This window comes from Protopterus annectens, chromosome 4.part1 (genome assembly GCF_019279795.1).
Source record: "Protopterus annectens isolate FY-2018-M chromosome 4.part1, PAN1.0, whole genome shotgun sequence".
Taxonomy (NCBI): Eukaryota; Metazoa; Chordata; order Ceratodontiformes; family Protopteridae; genus Protopterus; species Protopterus annectens.
Genome location: NC_056734.1, coordinates 481,137,725 through 481,153,802, shown reverse-complemented (window position 1 = coordinate 481,153,802; position 16,078 = coordinate 481,137,725). Strand labels below are relative to the sequence as shown.

The following is a 16,078-nucleotide window of genomic DNA, read 5'->3' as shown; positions in this document are numbered from 1 at the left end:
CTGAGCATCTGGCTGCCCTGGGTGGAAGATCTCTTTTTTGTGGAGTACTGCAATGGTGAAGAGAAAGACATCTATTATTTTGGTGAGATTTTACACAACTGTACTTTCTCCAAGAAGCCAGGAGACCCACCACTCAAAAATTCTACATAGCCAAATGGAAGAAATTTTCCTTTTGGTGCTAGAGGAATGGACAGGACCCCTACAAAAGTCACAGGTGCCTTCTATACGGTAAGTATAGGTTCATAGGTTGGTACTAGGCTATCGGCCCTAGGGCCTATACAAGCCTAGCCATAACAATTCCCTGGATATTTCTTCCCACAATATTTACTTCCCTGGACCCCTGTCTAGCAGGGTGACTGACGTGATCCCCGGGGTGAATTTCCTATCTCCCATCCAATCGTCAAGGTTCCTTTTGAAGAGGGCCAAGGAGGCGCTCTGCTTGACATGTATGGGCAGTCTATTCCAGAGTATGGGGATTCTCTGGGTCAGGAACCTATCCCTCCAGCATGTTTTGTTCATTGTGATGACAAGGTTTAGATTCCTGGAGCATGTGGCTCTGAGGGATTGGGATTTCTTTAAGTGGAGCATGTCCAACAGCTCAGAGTTTGACATGGCCTTGTATGTTAAGCAGAGATCGCCTCTAAGTAGATGATATGCCACAGAATATTGCTGGAGTTTTTTTTAGGCGGTCAGCACAGGGCATCTGGTTTAGGCCTGTGATTCTTTTAGTGAGGTATTTCTGCAGCCTTTCCAGCTGTTGAGATGTCTTGTGAGGTACATACCAAATGGGGTATTGTACTCTATAATGGGTCTAATGAGGGATGAGTACAGTGGGACAATGACCTCCTTTTTTCTGGATGAAAAGCCCTTAATGATGAGGTGTGCCACATAGAAGGATTTCCTGACTGTTGTGGCGATGTGGTTATCGAAGGAGAGACCACTGTCCACCTGTGTCCTTAAGATGTTCATCGTGCATACAGCTGCAAGTCATAACAGATGGGTTCTCCTGCCATCAGGCGGGTCTTCAGTCGGCCGAATTCCAAAGTCTAGGTCCGGCGTCGGTTGTCATCGCTTCTTCCCTGACGTCAGTGCGACAGGGGTATAAAGGAACCAGCCAACGCCATTTTCTTCAGTCTTTCTTGCCGCGCGGTGCCCGAAGCAGAAGCAGTTCGCAAGTGCCGGTCGGCCAGCTCCTGAGATCACGAAAATTTGGAAACCAAAGTCTTCTTAAAAGCTAAGTACCCCATTGGGGAAACTTTTCTTGCCTCAGACCGATGTCAGACAAAGTTAATAATTGTATTTCTTGTGGGAAGCAAATACTGCATAAGGATTTCCATTCCCTCTGTATATCTTGTTTAGGCCCAGACCACGACATCTCGGTCTGTTGCTGTTGTGCTACATTCAATAAATGCACTATTAAGCATCGGGCGGAGTTCGCCCAGCATTATTTTGGGATATCATTTAATTATACTATGTCATCGGGTACTCCGACTCCGGTTTTGTCTAAAAAACGCAAAGACAAGGACCGACACACGAGGTCCGCGGCCTCTACCGACACCACGCCAAAGCCGACTACACGTGGTCCGGTTCTCAGCGAGGCGCCTACGCAGCCCCTGACTACCGACGACATTTCTTTGATGATGTCTCCTGTGCCCGAGGTCACAGGCTCCTCGGCCCACACCCCGACTACAGATACCGAAGCCACTCTTGGCGTTGAAACTCAGAATGTGGACAGGTCCACCTCCACTCAAGGTGTCTACAGACCTTCCTCTTCTTTCTCCATCAAGGCTTTCACAAAGTCTAAAGCAACCATGCATTCTAAGAGACCAGCTACACAGGGCCCATCCCCATGCCCCATGCCTAAGAAACAGATGCTTAAAATGGCTGAGAATTTAATTACTCTTATCAGAGGTTCTCAGCCCCCTCCGGACAAAAGGCCCAGAGTGGAGGAAGATTCCCCCTCCTCTGATCACGGCTCCATTATTTCAGCGCACTCTGATGATCAGGAACATTCTTACTCCCCTTTTGAAGACTCTGATGCAGAGGAGTCCATCCCTTCTGTATCCCCCCCTGAGGATTTCTCATTTGGGGAAACTTTGCATAACTTAAGGGAACAATTCCACTGGGAAGGCCAGGATTATTCAGATTCCAAGAAAAGGCTCAGGGAATTTCTCTTGCTTCCTCAGCACAGGCCTCTGGCTATACCTCCTGTCTTGGACATCCTAGATGATGTTTACTCGGAGGCCTGCCTCAACCCAGACTCTCTACCTCCAGCTCCAGTTAAGCCTGACAGGTACTACAGGGTCCCTGACTCACACCAATTTCTATACAAAAGCCATGCTGCTGACCCAGAAACCATCTCACAGGGCCCCAAGGGAGTTAAGGCCTCCATTGCTAAAAATCCATTGCCTTCCGAGAGAGATTCCAGATCCTTAGAAAGGTGGGGAAAAAAGGTATATACCTCGGCTACCTTATCCATGAGGGCCTTAAACTGTCAGTTTCATATGCTTAAATACCAACAGTTTTTGTTATCACAATTGAAAAGTAAATTGTCACAACCTGAACAACCAGACTTGAAGGAGTTGCAGGATTTGATGCATAGTGTAGAACAAGTGGGTAAGCATACCTTACAATGTGGTTTTGATGCTCTAGAGGCCTCATGTAGAGCTGCTGTTACAGGATCAGTCATACATAGGCATGCCTGGCTCAAGGAACAAGCCTTGCCTGATCATGTCAAAGCTAAATTACTAGACACCCCACTTCAAAAGGATGTACTATTTGGTGCTAAATCTGAGGAGGTATTAAGGAAAATGGAGGAAAAGGCTAAATCAATGCAAACTGTGAAAGAATTTCTACAGGTTCAACCCCCACGTTTTAGTAGAAATTGGCCTTCCAAAAACTGGTCCTTTCCCACCACAGCCAGACCCCAAAGAGGCAGATACAGGTGCCCGAGGGGCAGAGGACAATCCCAAGGATCGTTTAGAGGCAGACAATGGCAAGCTCCTACACAAAGAGGTGGTGAGGACAACTCACAATCTTTCAGAAAGCAAACCCAATGACTTTCCCCTTTACATGCCAACCAGGTCTCAAATGGTAGCCCCCTTAGGAGGAAAGCTGGCATTATTTTCAAAAAATTGGCATATTGTCACAAAGGACAAATGGATCCTGGACATTATAAACAGAGGCTACAAATTCCATTTTCACACCCTTCCAAAAATGAGAGGCATGCCAAACCTGCCACACAATCAAAGGGCAGAGGCACAAAGGCAAATTACAGATCTCATAAACATGAAAGCTATTCAAGAGGTACCTACGCACGGACAAGGTCAAGGTTTTTATTCCAGGCTATTTCTGGTGCCAAGGAAGGGAAAAGATTGGAGACCTATTTTGGATCTATCCATCCTAAACACATTTCTACTGCACAAAATTCAAGATGCTCACTCTACAGCAACTTCTTCCCATGCTGGGCAAGGAGTCTTGGCTGGTAACATTGGACCTCAGGGAGGCATACCTGCATGTCCCAATCAGACAAAATTGCAGAAGGTACCTCAGATTTCTTGCAGGTTCAACCCATTATCAATTCTCTGCATTGCCCTTTGGCTTATCTACTGCGCCCAGAGTATTCACGAAATGCCTGGCATCAGTAATTGCCTACTGCAGACTTCAAGGGATACAAATATACCCCTGTTTGGACGACTGCCTGATCCAAGCGGACAGCAAGCACATTCTTCTGAAACATCTGGCTTATGTAATAATGTTATTGAACTCTCTGGGATACACAGTCAACAAAAAGAAATCAAGGCTAATACCCTCTCGGAAGATAATTTTCCTGGGTGCCAATTTGGACACAAACACCCAGATGGCCTACCTCACGCCAGAGAAGCAGGGGCAACTAATTCAGTACTTCACAACACTAGCAAATTGCACCAGGCTGACTGCAAGGAAAGTCCTGCAGGCTCTGGGATTCATGGCATCTTGCATCTTACTAATCCCATGTGCAAAGCTGCATATGAGGAAACTGCAATGGTACCTGAAAAACATATGGTCTCAACACAGCCACAGTTTGGAAACAACAATACCACTAATTCCATGTCTGCAAAAGGAATTTCTGTGGTGGGCTCAAGCATGTCAAACAAACACAGGTCTTCCATTCAGCAAGCCTCAAGCAAATCAAGTCATCACAACAGACGCCTCGGGCTACACGGGGGGCGCACATGACAGATCGGTGCATTCAGGGCAAATAGTCCCAAAAATAAAAGCACCTTCACATCAATCAAAAAGAAATGCTAGCAGTAGTAAATGCTATTATAGCTTTCAAGGACCTTCTACAACCAGGTCAACTATTGATAAGAACGGACAACACCACAGTTATGTGGTACATAAACAAGCAGGGAGGAACACATTCTTACCCCCTATGCAGACTGGCCATGTCACTTTGGAACATGGCCATGGACTTACAAATGGAACTACAAGCTCAGTACTTGCCAGGCAAGGAAAACACGCTGGCAGACAACCTAAGCAGGAATATGACAGATCCACACAAATGGAAATTGCATCCAAAAGTTTTTACAGAAATAATCCAAGAATGGGGAAGGCCAGACATAGATCTCTTTGCCTCCCACAAAAATCATCAACTGACAAAATTCTGCTCAAGGATCTTCCATCCAAAGGCCTGGAGAGTGGACGCTCTCTCTTTCAGTTGGACATCAATGACAGTATATGCCTTCCCACCTCTTCCTCTGCTGCCCAAAGTTCTATTGAAGACCAGAGCAGACAGACCAAAGATGATCCTCATTGCTCCGGACTGGCCAAGGCAACACTGGTACCCACTCCTGAGGAGCCTGACACATTCCCCACTATGGACCCTGCTTCTAATGCCTCTTCTTCTGACCCAGCTAAAAACACTCAATCTAGCCGCATGGAAGATTCCGTAGCATCACAACAGGCCCTACTCTCCAAGGAGGTGCAGGATGTCATTTTGGAGGCCAGAAGGCCATCAACTAGAAAAGCTTACTCTGCAAAATGGAAACGTTTTTGTATCTGGAATGAGAAAAAGGGCCAGGATCCTGGAAAACTGAATTTACCTCAAATACTACAATATTTGGCTGAACTGCTAAGCAATGGACTTTCTTTCTCCTCCATCAAAATCCATGCCTCGGCTATTTCTGCAGAATACAACACTGATCCACCTTTATTCTCTCTCCCTCTCTTAAGACAGTTCCTCAGAGGGGCTAAGAATTTAAGACCACCAAGGAAACAACCAATACCTGCTTGGGATCTTAATTTCATTCTGGAAAAACTGACCTTGCCTCCCTTTGAGCCAGCTGCCTCATCAGATTTGCAATATTTGTCCTGGAAAACAGCTTTCCTTCTGGCTATCACCTCAGCTCGTAGAGTTTCAGAACTACAGGCTCTCATGGCTGTCCATCCTTTTATCATCTTCCATCAGGACAGAGTTTCCTTACGAACCAACCCGTCCTTTATGCCTAAAGTGGTATCCAGGGTAGCTTTAAATCAGGACATACATTTACCTACTTTTTATCCTAATCCTCAAAACAAAGGGGAGAGATTACTACATTCCTTGGACATCCACAGACAACTGTGTTATTATTTGGACAGAACAAAGCCTTTCAGAAAATCAGAACAGCTCTTTGTGGCCTATGCGGTAGGAGTTCAAGGAAAGCCAATTTCCAAACAGACAATCTCAAAATGGATAGCCCACTGCATACACTTTTGCTATTCCTTTCATGGCAAAACTGTACCTACAGGCATTAGAACTCATTCCACCAGGGCCACAGCCACCTCTGCAGCCTTCCTCAGAGGAGTTCCTACCAAGGATATTTTGGAAGCAGCCACTTGGAGTTCTGTGCATACCTTCTCCAAGCACTACAACCTACCATTATACTCCAAATCTAGAGCAGGCTTTGCCACTGCAGTCTTGCAGGGCATTTTGGCTCCTCCTAGTTCCACCTAGTGCCTACCACCCCTTTCTTAGCTTTGGGTTTCTACCCATCTGTTATGACTGCAGCTGTATGCACGATGAACATAGTACAGTTTTGTACCTACCATAAATGTAGATGTTCGAGTGCTAATACAGCTGCAGTCCAGGTTTCCCTCCCTCCTTCCCCTCTTGGGACAGGCCTATAGGCTAACACATCCTCATACAACCTGATTGGGGTATTCATTTATGATGTATTTGCTTGCAACTACTGTTTTTTTTATTATATTGCACTGCATTATTACACAAATTTATGTATTGCCTTCCTTCTGGGGGCACCTGACATCTGGGGCAAGAAAAACTGAAGAAAATGGCATCGGCTGGTTCCTTTATACCCCTGTCGCACTGACGTCAGGGAAGAAGCGACGACAACCGACGCCGGACCTAGACTTTGGAATTCGGCCGACCGAGGACCCGCCTGACGGCAGGAGAACCCATCTGTTATGACTGCAGCTGTATTAACACTCTAACATCTACATTTATGGTAGGTACAAAACTGTACTTTTCTCATCACACTTTCGGTGTTTAGTGTATTGCCACCTATATGGTAATTCATGGGTACATGGTTTTTCCCAAAGGGGATAACTATAAATTTCTTGGCATTGAGCTTGAGCCCATGGTGCTGGCACCAAGCATCTGTTTCTGTAAGGCCCTTTTGTAGAATATCCACATCATTTGGGGATTCAATAATGACTTGCAGTCATGTGCGAACTTTGAAAGCCAGAGTCTCTTAGTGTTGGCCTGTACTTCAGAGAAGTAGATGCCAAACAAGAACTGTCCCAGGACTGAACCCTGAGGTACTCCACTTGTCTGCAGCGGGATTTGGAGTTGGCTACTCTTACAGTCTGGGTTCTGTCAGAAAGCCAGTTGGCAACCGATCGAGTGATGTAGGGATTTATGCCCAACTTAGTAAATTTATCTATGATTCCTGAGTTGGGGATGGTGTCGATGGCCTTGGCGAGGTCCAGATAGTCTGTATGGACCGCCATACCCTTGTCTACAGCTCTGGAGACTGATTCGAAGAAGTCAGTCAGGTTCAGGCAACAAGATGGGCCCTTCAAGAACCCAAACTGGATGGGTTCCAGTGTTTGAAGGTTGCTAATGTCTTTGTTTATAAGTTCCAAGATAATGCGTTCCATGCTGTTGCAGATCAGGCTCGTCAAACTGATGGTACGGTAGTTCCCGGGATCCAAGGTGAATCCTCCCTTGTGGAGTGGGATAACTGTAGCTGTGCGCCACTCAGTGGGCACAAAGCCTGAAGTTGAGGCTATGATTAAACATGACACTTAGGTGAGGTGCCAGTTCATCTTGTAGTTCATGTAGCACACAGCCCGGGATGTCATCTGGTCCCATGGATGCTGTATTCTTAACTTTGGAGAGTGCGGTTTCCACCTGTGTGGCCATGATTACCAGAATTTGGCAATCTTTTGGTATTGAGATGGGCCCTTTAAGTGGTGAGAGAGGGTGAAGTTGGCACTAAATCGATCTGCCAGGATATTAGCAATATCTATATCATTTATTATATTATATTATATTATATTATATTATATTATTTATAATATATTGGCAATATAGGTTCATAGGTGTGTACTAGGCTAATGGCCTTGGGGTCTTTACAAGCCTAGCCCATAGGAGCACCCTATGTCGTGCTATATCATACTATGTGAGCTCATGCATACAGATCTGGTCTACTCTTCCATCAAATCCCACCTTTCCACCTGCTTTGCGTGTCTGCCCCCTTAATCCTTATCTTATTTCTTGAGCTAAGGTCAAGTTATTCCTTAAAGTGGTGCTACATCTTAGACTGCCAATGAAGCCCATAATTCCTCCTTGGGATCTCAAATTTGTGGTAGAGAAACTTTGCCTCCTTTTGAAACAGCAGTCTCTCAGCAAAAGTCAAATTCCGCACCATGAAAAATGTTTGATTTCTGGCTCTTACTTCAGCTAGGAGAGTCTCAGAGCTTCAAGTGGTCATGGTCATTGCGCCCTTTATTATTTTTCACAGGGACAGGGTGATCTGAGAGCTACCCTTCATTCATGCCTTAAGTAGTTAAAATATTACTTAATCAGGCTATAAATCTCCCTACCCTATTTTTCAACTCACAGAACTGGGAGGAAAGATTGCTGTACACTCTAGAGATCCACAGACAGTTAAGATTCTGACTGGATAAAACCAAATCCATGAGAAAATCTGATCAACTGTTTGTCTTTTTCATGCACTCAAAATTGGGGCAACCAGACTCTAAACAAACTGTTGTAAACTGGATCTCTTAAGGCCATATCCTTTTGTTATTCTCTTTATGGTAAATCCATTCCCTCCCTCGAGCTCATTCTACCAGGGCAGTAGCATCATCTGGGGCCTTCTACAATTGGGTGGATGCCAGAACCATACTAGAAGCTGCCACCTAGTCCTCTGTATATACCTTTACTAAACATTATGGGATTGATGTATTCTCAAGGTCTAGGACTATCTTTGCTAGGTCAGTCCTTTTGAGCCTCTTTGGCCGTTTTGCAGCTCATTAACCAGCCACCCTGACATCCCTTTCAGCTCTGAAAATCAGTCATTCATTATGAGTACTGCAACAGTAATTTCAGTCAGGACATAGTACAGTTGTGTAAGAACTTACCTTGATAGTAGATGTCCTACTGATCACTGTTGCAGTATTCCTTCACACCCTCCTGCCCCTCTTCTTTTTCACTAATCTCACAGCCACACTCTGTTTGTTTCTCCTCCCTGTATCCCTATCTGTACTGTGGACAGCATCTTAAAACAAAAGAGGCTTGCACACCACTTAATGCTGTGGCCCTCCTAGTTGAACAGTCTCTCACTCTCAGGGGTCTTCAGGCCACTGGCTTGGAGATAGTCTGAGGAATAATACTTGTACTTCCACCTATACGCCTATGCACTTATGATTTGAGGTCACGTTAGACATATGATCCTGGAAAGTTAAAGGTTTGGTACCCTCGGAGGACATCAGTGATGATAACCCATTCATTATGAATACAGCAACAGTGATTAGTAGGAAATCTACTGTTATGGTTAAGTTCTTGCACAACTAGAAATGATTTAGCAATATTCAGAATTTGAAATTTTCAGCATCATACTTTCAATAAATTCTGTTTTTTATGTCTGGAGAAATAGCTCAAGGATTTGTACTTCAAAAACACTGCAGTGCTTCCCTTCTAAATAACGAAAATAGTGAGTTAAGGCGGTTAATCTTGACGTGCATGATAAAATAATTTCATTTACATTTTTATTCTCATTATTTCTTAGATTGATTTTGTTGCTCATGATGATCTGCCATATTCTTCAGCAGGAAGTGATGATGTTTATCGGCACATAAAGGAGGCAGGTATGTCTTTCTGTTTACTAAACCTTAGTAGCTCCTGGACTAGTGTTGTGAAGGAAGGGCACATGTGTTTTTCTCATTTTTGTATGAGTGCATAGGTTCATAGATAGGTACTAGGCTATCGGCCCAAGGGCCTACATAAGCCTAGCCAACAAGATTCCCTGGCTTACGCCACCCAAGAAAGTTATTTTACTGTGCCACTGTCGAGCAGAGACACAGAAGTGATCCCCGGGGAATATTTCCTATTTCCCATCCACTCATCAAGATTTTTCTTGAAGGGTGCTAATGAAGATCTTGCTTGACATAGATGGGTAGCCTGTTCCAGAGTATGGGAAGTCTCTGGGACAGGAATATATCCCTCCAGCATGTCCTGTTTATTGTGGTGACAAGGTTTAGATTCCTAGAGCATGTAGCTCGGTGGGATTGGGATTTCTTTAGGTGTAGCATATCCAACAGCTCTGGGTTTGACATAGCTTTATATGTTAGGCAGAGATCACCTCGGAATAGGCGATATGCTATGGAGTAAAGCTGGAGTTTTTTGAAGCGGTCAGTGTAGGGCATTTGTTTGAGGCCAGTAATCCTGTTTGTGAGTTACTTCTGTGACCTTTCCAGCTGCTGCAGATGTCTTGTGAGGTACATTCCAAAAGGGGCATTGTACTCTGTAATGGGTCTAATGAGTGTCGAGAAGTTGCTAGTTTTTTCCAGGTGTTATGAATATTGACTTTGTTATTCAGGTTTACAAAACTGAATAAGGAGGTTTATTTTTCATGCGTAAGACATTAAAGTAGTAAAAAAAATAACTTGCTGTCTTGCTTAGTGCAGCTGCTTAAATATTAGTATTGTATTACTAGATTTATTGATTTGGATTCAGAGGCCTGCTGTGAGCAACTGTTGTATTTTCCAATAATGATAATTCCCAGCTCAGCTCATTTCAAAGTTTTCTGTTTCCTTTGCCTGTGGTCCTTCTGTGGCAGATGCAGAAGTGTCATGTTTCATGATAGGAGAACAGTTAAGATTTTGATCTTAATTTTGCATGGAAAAGTTCCCCCACTCAACGTGAAAATCACTGAAACTTTTTAAGTATATTTCAGTCACTAAATTATGAACCAGATCATACACTAGTACTGTCTGCGTTACCTAGATTGTGAGTATGACAGGAAACATTATCATGAGTGTTAGTAGTTAAACCACTGGAACACAATTGGAATGCCTGAGGCCCATTTCAGAGACCAGCATGAGTGTCCTTAACATAATTCCCTTCAGTGCTAGACTTGTATGATATGGTAAGAGACCAAACATCAGCCACATCCTTTGTAAGTCCACCCACTGTTTGGCCTCACTTTCCTTGAAAGTCTCACATTTCCTCTTAATCTGTGAGGGTTTGAACTTGCACTAGCTATTGACCAGTAATAGTAGGTGCATGAGAGGTACACACCTGGCATATTCCGTTGGGATTCCATGGTTATCTACACATATCCATCCACAGTAGAATATCTGGAGTAAACCTATGTGTAGTCTGTTCAGCGTTCCGCTTAGTCCTCTGCATGTTTGTTAGGTTTACTTGAGACTGAGATATCGTCTTCATAAGCCTGCCCCAGGTTGTGTATAAATCATTGGTCAAGGTAGAGGAGAGTTCCATGGGTCCTCTTTTCTAAGTCTTCTTTGTCTTGAACAGATGAGGCTAACAAGATCTTCATGTAGCCTCTTGCCAGGTAATCCCTCCCCCTTCAGAGAAGCTCCCAGACGAATAGTGTACTCTGGACTCGCCTCTACCTTCTCTCCTGTCCCCTTAAATAACTTAATGATTATCCTGAAGCAGTGTTATCTTGGGGTGTCCGTCTCTTGCATTTTGCCATCAAGGACATCATCCGGAGAATCTTCCAGATTCCCTGTCTTCTGTTTCTGAGAAGGGTGACTTCTTTCTACAAGCCCACCCTCAATGGAATGGGACAACATTCTGACCAATCATCCTAAGGCAGACTTCTGATTAATGTCTTCTGTAAATGTAGGTCCCAGAGATCACTACAGTTCAACTTTGTCATGTGGCAAGGAACTTAAGGCTTTAGACGGGAGTAGAAAGAGGTGGTGTTTTGACCAACTGTCCCACTGGTCTGGTTTCCATTATGTATTAGTAGATATAGATATTAGAAAAGCAGGCAGACCTTCCTAAGTTTAGTATCAAGGAGGATCTGATCTGGAAAAGATCATTGCCATGATTCTTGCAGTGGACTTCAGTCTTGTAACATTCAACTTCTTATGCCATGTAAATAAAATTGATATGGAATGTGCGGCCACTTCATGCATTTTATTTTTGCGACTGCAGGTGAACATACCACATGACTAGTTGAAATTCTAATATTTAATGCAGTAAAGGTACTAATATTTAAAAAAAATCTCATCAAGTACTGCATGTGACATGTTGTAACTTTGAGCTTTTGCTATAGCTTGATCAACAAGCTGACTTATATGACTAGAGCAAATGACTAGAATTAAGCTATCCATGCTTAGGGGTGTGCTCAGGAAGGCTACACTGGTTGCTGCATTCCTGGATGATTGCTGCCATTCCTCCCTGGCCAGTGACCTTCAGAAGAGAAAATGTGCTTTGACTGCTGTGTCCATGTGGATGGGGACTTTGATACATCCTAATGTCTTCTCCTCCTCCTTCTTCTTGAACACTCTACTTCTAGGAAGAAGCTTTCATAAGACATGTAAAGCACAAGGATTGTTTCCTCTTCCATTTGCACTAGCAGAGTCGCCACAGTCTTGAATATTATCTGTTCATCTTTGACTGCCTTCAGGTAGTAGTAGGGGTTAGTTCTCTGAGTTTGTCTTGGCTTGTAGAGCTTTCACAAAAGATCAGTGAGTTCTCAGTATGGTTACAGAAGTCCACATTTTGGAAATGTTAGGTTTTGTCCTAAAAAGAGCTCTGCTCAGGAATTGGATCCAGTCTGTACTTTGCAGAGGCAGTAAACCTGTTTCCCCCTTTAAAGAAGGAAAAGGGTTTTACTTCCACGTTTTCCTTGTTCCAGACGTGGGCAGGAAATTTCTTTCCCTCATCAGCTTTAGTAAGCATATTTGATGCGCAGAATCCCAGGTGGCTCCTTTCCATTGGTTAAGGGGCCTCTTTCCACATGGAGCCTGGATGAAGTCGTTAGACTTGTACATATTTTGACACATCTGGTTTCTTAGGTTTTCTTTGAGAAGACAGTACTTTCAGAACAAAATGTAGCTATTTGTTCTTTCTTGTGTGTTCAGGGTGCTTATCAGTGTACTAATCATGGAGGCCAAGGCCTTGTAGAAGAACCGTCATGTAAGACTTGGCACACTATTGGCACGTATACATATCTGCCATAAACTTTCTTTGCATTCTAGTCTAGTTTTGTAATGAATGCAAAGAAAGTTTATGGTAGATATTTTTGGGCGCCGATAGTGCGCCGGGTCTTAATGATGTTATTAATTTAAAATGTTTTTTACAATATATGTAAAGTAATTATTATTACATTTATACATATACATTGATATGTGTTTTTAGTATGTAAATGTGCTTTATATGTTTTGTAGTGCATTCTTAAAAATTGTGTCTTGAATGTTGAACAGTCAATCAGTCATGTGATTTTTTGGATTGAGTATTTAAGTCTGATGAAAGGGTAGACAGATGTTTTCTGAAGAAGTTCACAATCACTAAATGTGAATGAAAGCTAAGTACAGTGTCCGTGCTTTCCTGAGGCGTGGTGTTGGTTTTGACTTTTGTTTTTTGTTTTAAATCTTAGTTTTTAGTTACATAGTTTGTTATTCTAGTATTACATTTGTTCTGTTTTTAAGTTTTCTGTTCTGTTGGAGTTTTAAGAGTTCCCCCTCCTACCCACTCAGTCCTTGTTGTGTTCTTAAATTTGGTGGCTTTTGAGTTGCCCGCCCCTACTATAAATTGCATTTTGGACACTCCACCCAGTCCCATCTCATCAGCTTATTCTACTGAGTAGAGAGAGAGATCATTTGGGAAGGCCCATCCCCCTTAGTTTCTCCGCCAAAAATTATCGTGTTTCATCCCTTCCAACTTAACCTAAAAAAAATTGCACTTTATTCATCTGCTTTTACTGTATTTGTGTTTATTCTTACTTTATTTTGCTGTTGCTGTCTGTTCTTAAAAGTACTCAGTTGCATTTATTCTGCTGCATTTATTACTGCTTGTTAGTAGCCTGATTAAATTGTAACTGTTATTCTAAGCCTTTTGGTTTAAGCACTTGGTCTTCAGGCCAGTTGTTTTACATTAAGAAGGTTTGTGGTCTGCACTCTTGTGGCAGGAGAGGTAGCTTACATCCTTCTAAGTTGGGAGTTGCTGATTAAAGGTTTAGTGTCTGTTATTCTAAAAGTGTCTTAGCTCTGGTTTAAGCACTTGGGCTTCAGGCCAGTTGTTTTACATTAAGAAGGTTTGTGGTCTGCACTCTTGTGGGAGGAGAGGGTATATCCTGCCCTTCTGAGCTGGAATTGCTGGTTAAAGGCTTATTGTGCCTGCTTATTTGAACTGTTTCTTTCTGAAATTGGTGCACCTTGTTTGCTGTAGCATAGACTAGATTCAGACCTGCTGAATCTAGCTTTGATTGTACGACTTGAGTACTAATCCAGGACATCTTTTTTTGGAGACGGTTCCCCTGCACCCTAGTGGGGGGAGTGTGCAGTTAGAACTTGTCTAATTGAAGACTGCTGGAACAGGGCTCAGTTTTGAGCTTTTTTATTGGTTAATTGGTCAATTTGTTTAACTCGGTTTGCTCTTGTTTGCTACTGTTATATTTAAGTGTGCATCTGATCTCCTGTGTTAAATTGACCTAAACAGAGTTTAAATATCTTTAGCATAGCCTGGTTACAAGTTTTGCTGCATTCAGATCTCTTTGTCTGATTCCTATGTTTCCTGCTACGCCATGTTGTGTTGGCCAGGTCCTGGCTGCACTTAGTGGGATTAAGTGAACTGGTTGGAACTGGTCTGGCATAGGGTGTTGAGCTATTGATCAATTCCAGTGTTTCTGTTTTACTTTCGTTTTTGTGGTATTTAAACCCAGCATTTATGTAGGTTTGTGCTTGTTTGCCCATTACACACCGCTGCTGTGCTGTTTAACCCTTCGCGAGGTATCTCAGTTGCCTTTCTTCCTTTACCAGCACTCCTGTGTGAGTGAGGGCCCTCACCTGCAGCTACTGTATTTTATCCAGCCCTACTCACACGTATAGGTACTCTCCTCAGCTAGTACCCACTCTACTATAAATAGTTTAAAATAAAAAGGTGTGGTGACTAGAGAGTAAAAAACACACTTTTATTACCAATAGAATAAATAATTTAGGTAAGCACTTTCAAGGTAACCCTCTTCTTCAGGTCTGAAGAAGAGGGTTACCTTGAAAGTGCTTACCTAAATTATTTATTCTATTGGTAATAAAAGTGTGTTTTTTACTCTGTAGCCACCAGGCCTTTTTATTTTAAACTATTTATATTTTTTGGGTTTGTTGGTTCCACCACTTTCTTCTTATTTTGCCCACTCTACTATCCCTGACCTCTCTTCCACAGATTCTGATAACCATCGACGGACAATTTCCTATGCTAGTCTGGTTGATATGGGCATCCTGAGACAGTGTAGCAGCTGCCTTATGTACACAGACAACCCTCTATTACTATCACCTAAGAACACAATATGTGAGAGATGCAGTCAACATTAAGAACCTAGAATCCTTGCTGTCTTAGTCAGAAGCCAGTACATCTGGCACTGAGAAGGTTGTCTGCACAAACCCTTTGGACACCACACCTCTAACACCACCCACATCTGTACAACACACTCCTACATATGCGGGGGTTCTCAACAAAAACATACCTAAACAAAAGAGACCTTCAAAGCAAAAACACACATGCACATCACAACCCACAGCACCAGGCATCACACATAGTACACACTTCTTTGTCTCACAGCTTCTGAGGCCCAACCAGAAACCCAATATACTAGTCATAGGAGACTCTATCGTGAGATACACAGATGTGCCCCTCACCAGGCTAGACAGGGAGAAAGTCACAGAAAGTTGTTTGTTAGATGCTAGAGTCCGCCGTATCACACACACTCAAGTCTCTTAACAGGTACTGTTATCACTCTGTCATATTCCATGTTGTTGTGAATGACTTGAGATGTACCTCTCTGGACTATATGGAGAGAGACATGATTGAGCTCGCTGAGTATGTGTCCCAGGCAGGTATGTCCTTAGCCTTAAGCAGCATCCTACCATCACCCAGAATGATATCTCAATACAAACAGAAAACGATTGACTTTTAACAATTCTGGTGTCATTCCAAGGGGATCCAATACCTGAAAGCCTGAGAGAACATGATTGAAGGACTACAATGCTTTGCCAGAGATGGCCTTCATCTGTCTCCCCTGGGCTTTAGGCTTCTGGCAAAGTCTCTTGCCTCCCCCATAGTGCCTTTTTTAGGCAAAGTCATGAGCACAAAATTACCAACTTGAAAAATTCTTATAAATGAAATTTAAAGGTCATGCTGCTAAACGCTAGGAGTCTTAGCATGAAACTGCACTCATTGCAAGCATTCATTGCCCTGGAGGATGCTGACATTTATGCAGTCACTGAAACCTGGTTCAAAGCTGTGGAGAGCACCCCAACCTTACCAGGTTACTCATCCTACCATACTTTCAGATCCCAAATGGAGGGCTACAAAGCCAAAGGAGGTGGAGTTTCAATATTTATC

At 43.1% G+C, this 16,078-nt stretch overlaps 1 protein-coding gene across 2 annotated transcripts in view; it reads left to right on the top strand.

The window, feature by feature from the left end:
- Positions 1 to 16,078, top strand: part of PCYT1A (phosphate cytidylyltransferase 1A, choline) — an 872,556-nt gene that overhangs the window by 488,144 nt on the left and 368,334 nt on the right. For both annotated transcript variants that reach the window (XM_044070294.1, XM_044070293.1), the window contains one exon: positions 9,273 to 9,351. In XM_044070294.1, the coding sequence (XP_043926229.1) occupies positions 9,273 to 9,351 (79 nt within the window). The remainder of the gene's footprint in view (positions 1 to 9,272; positions 9,352 to 16,078) is intronic.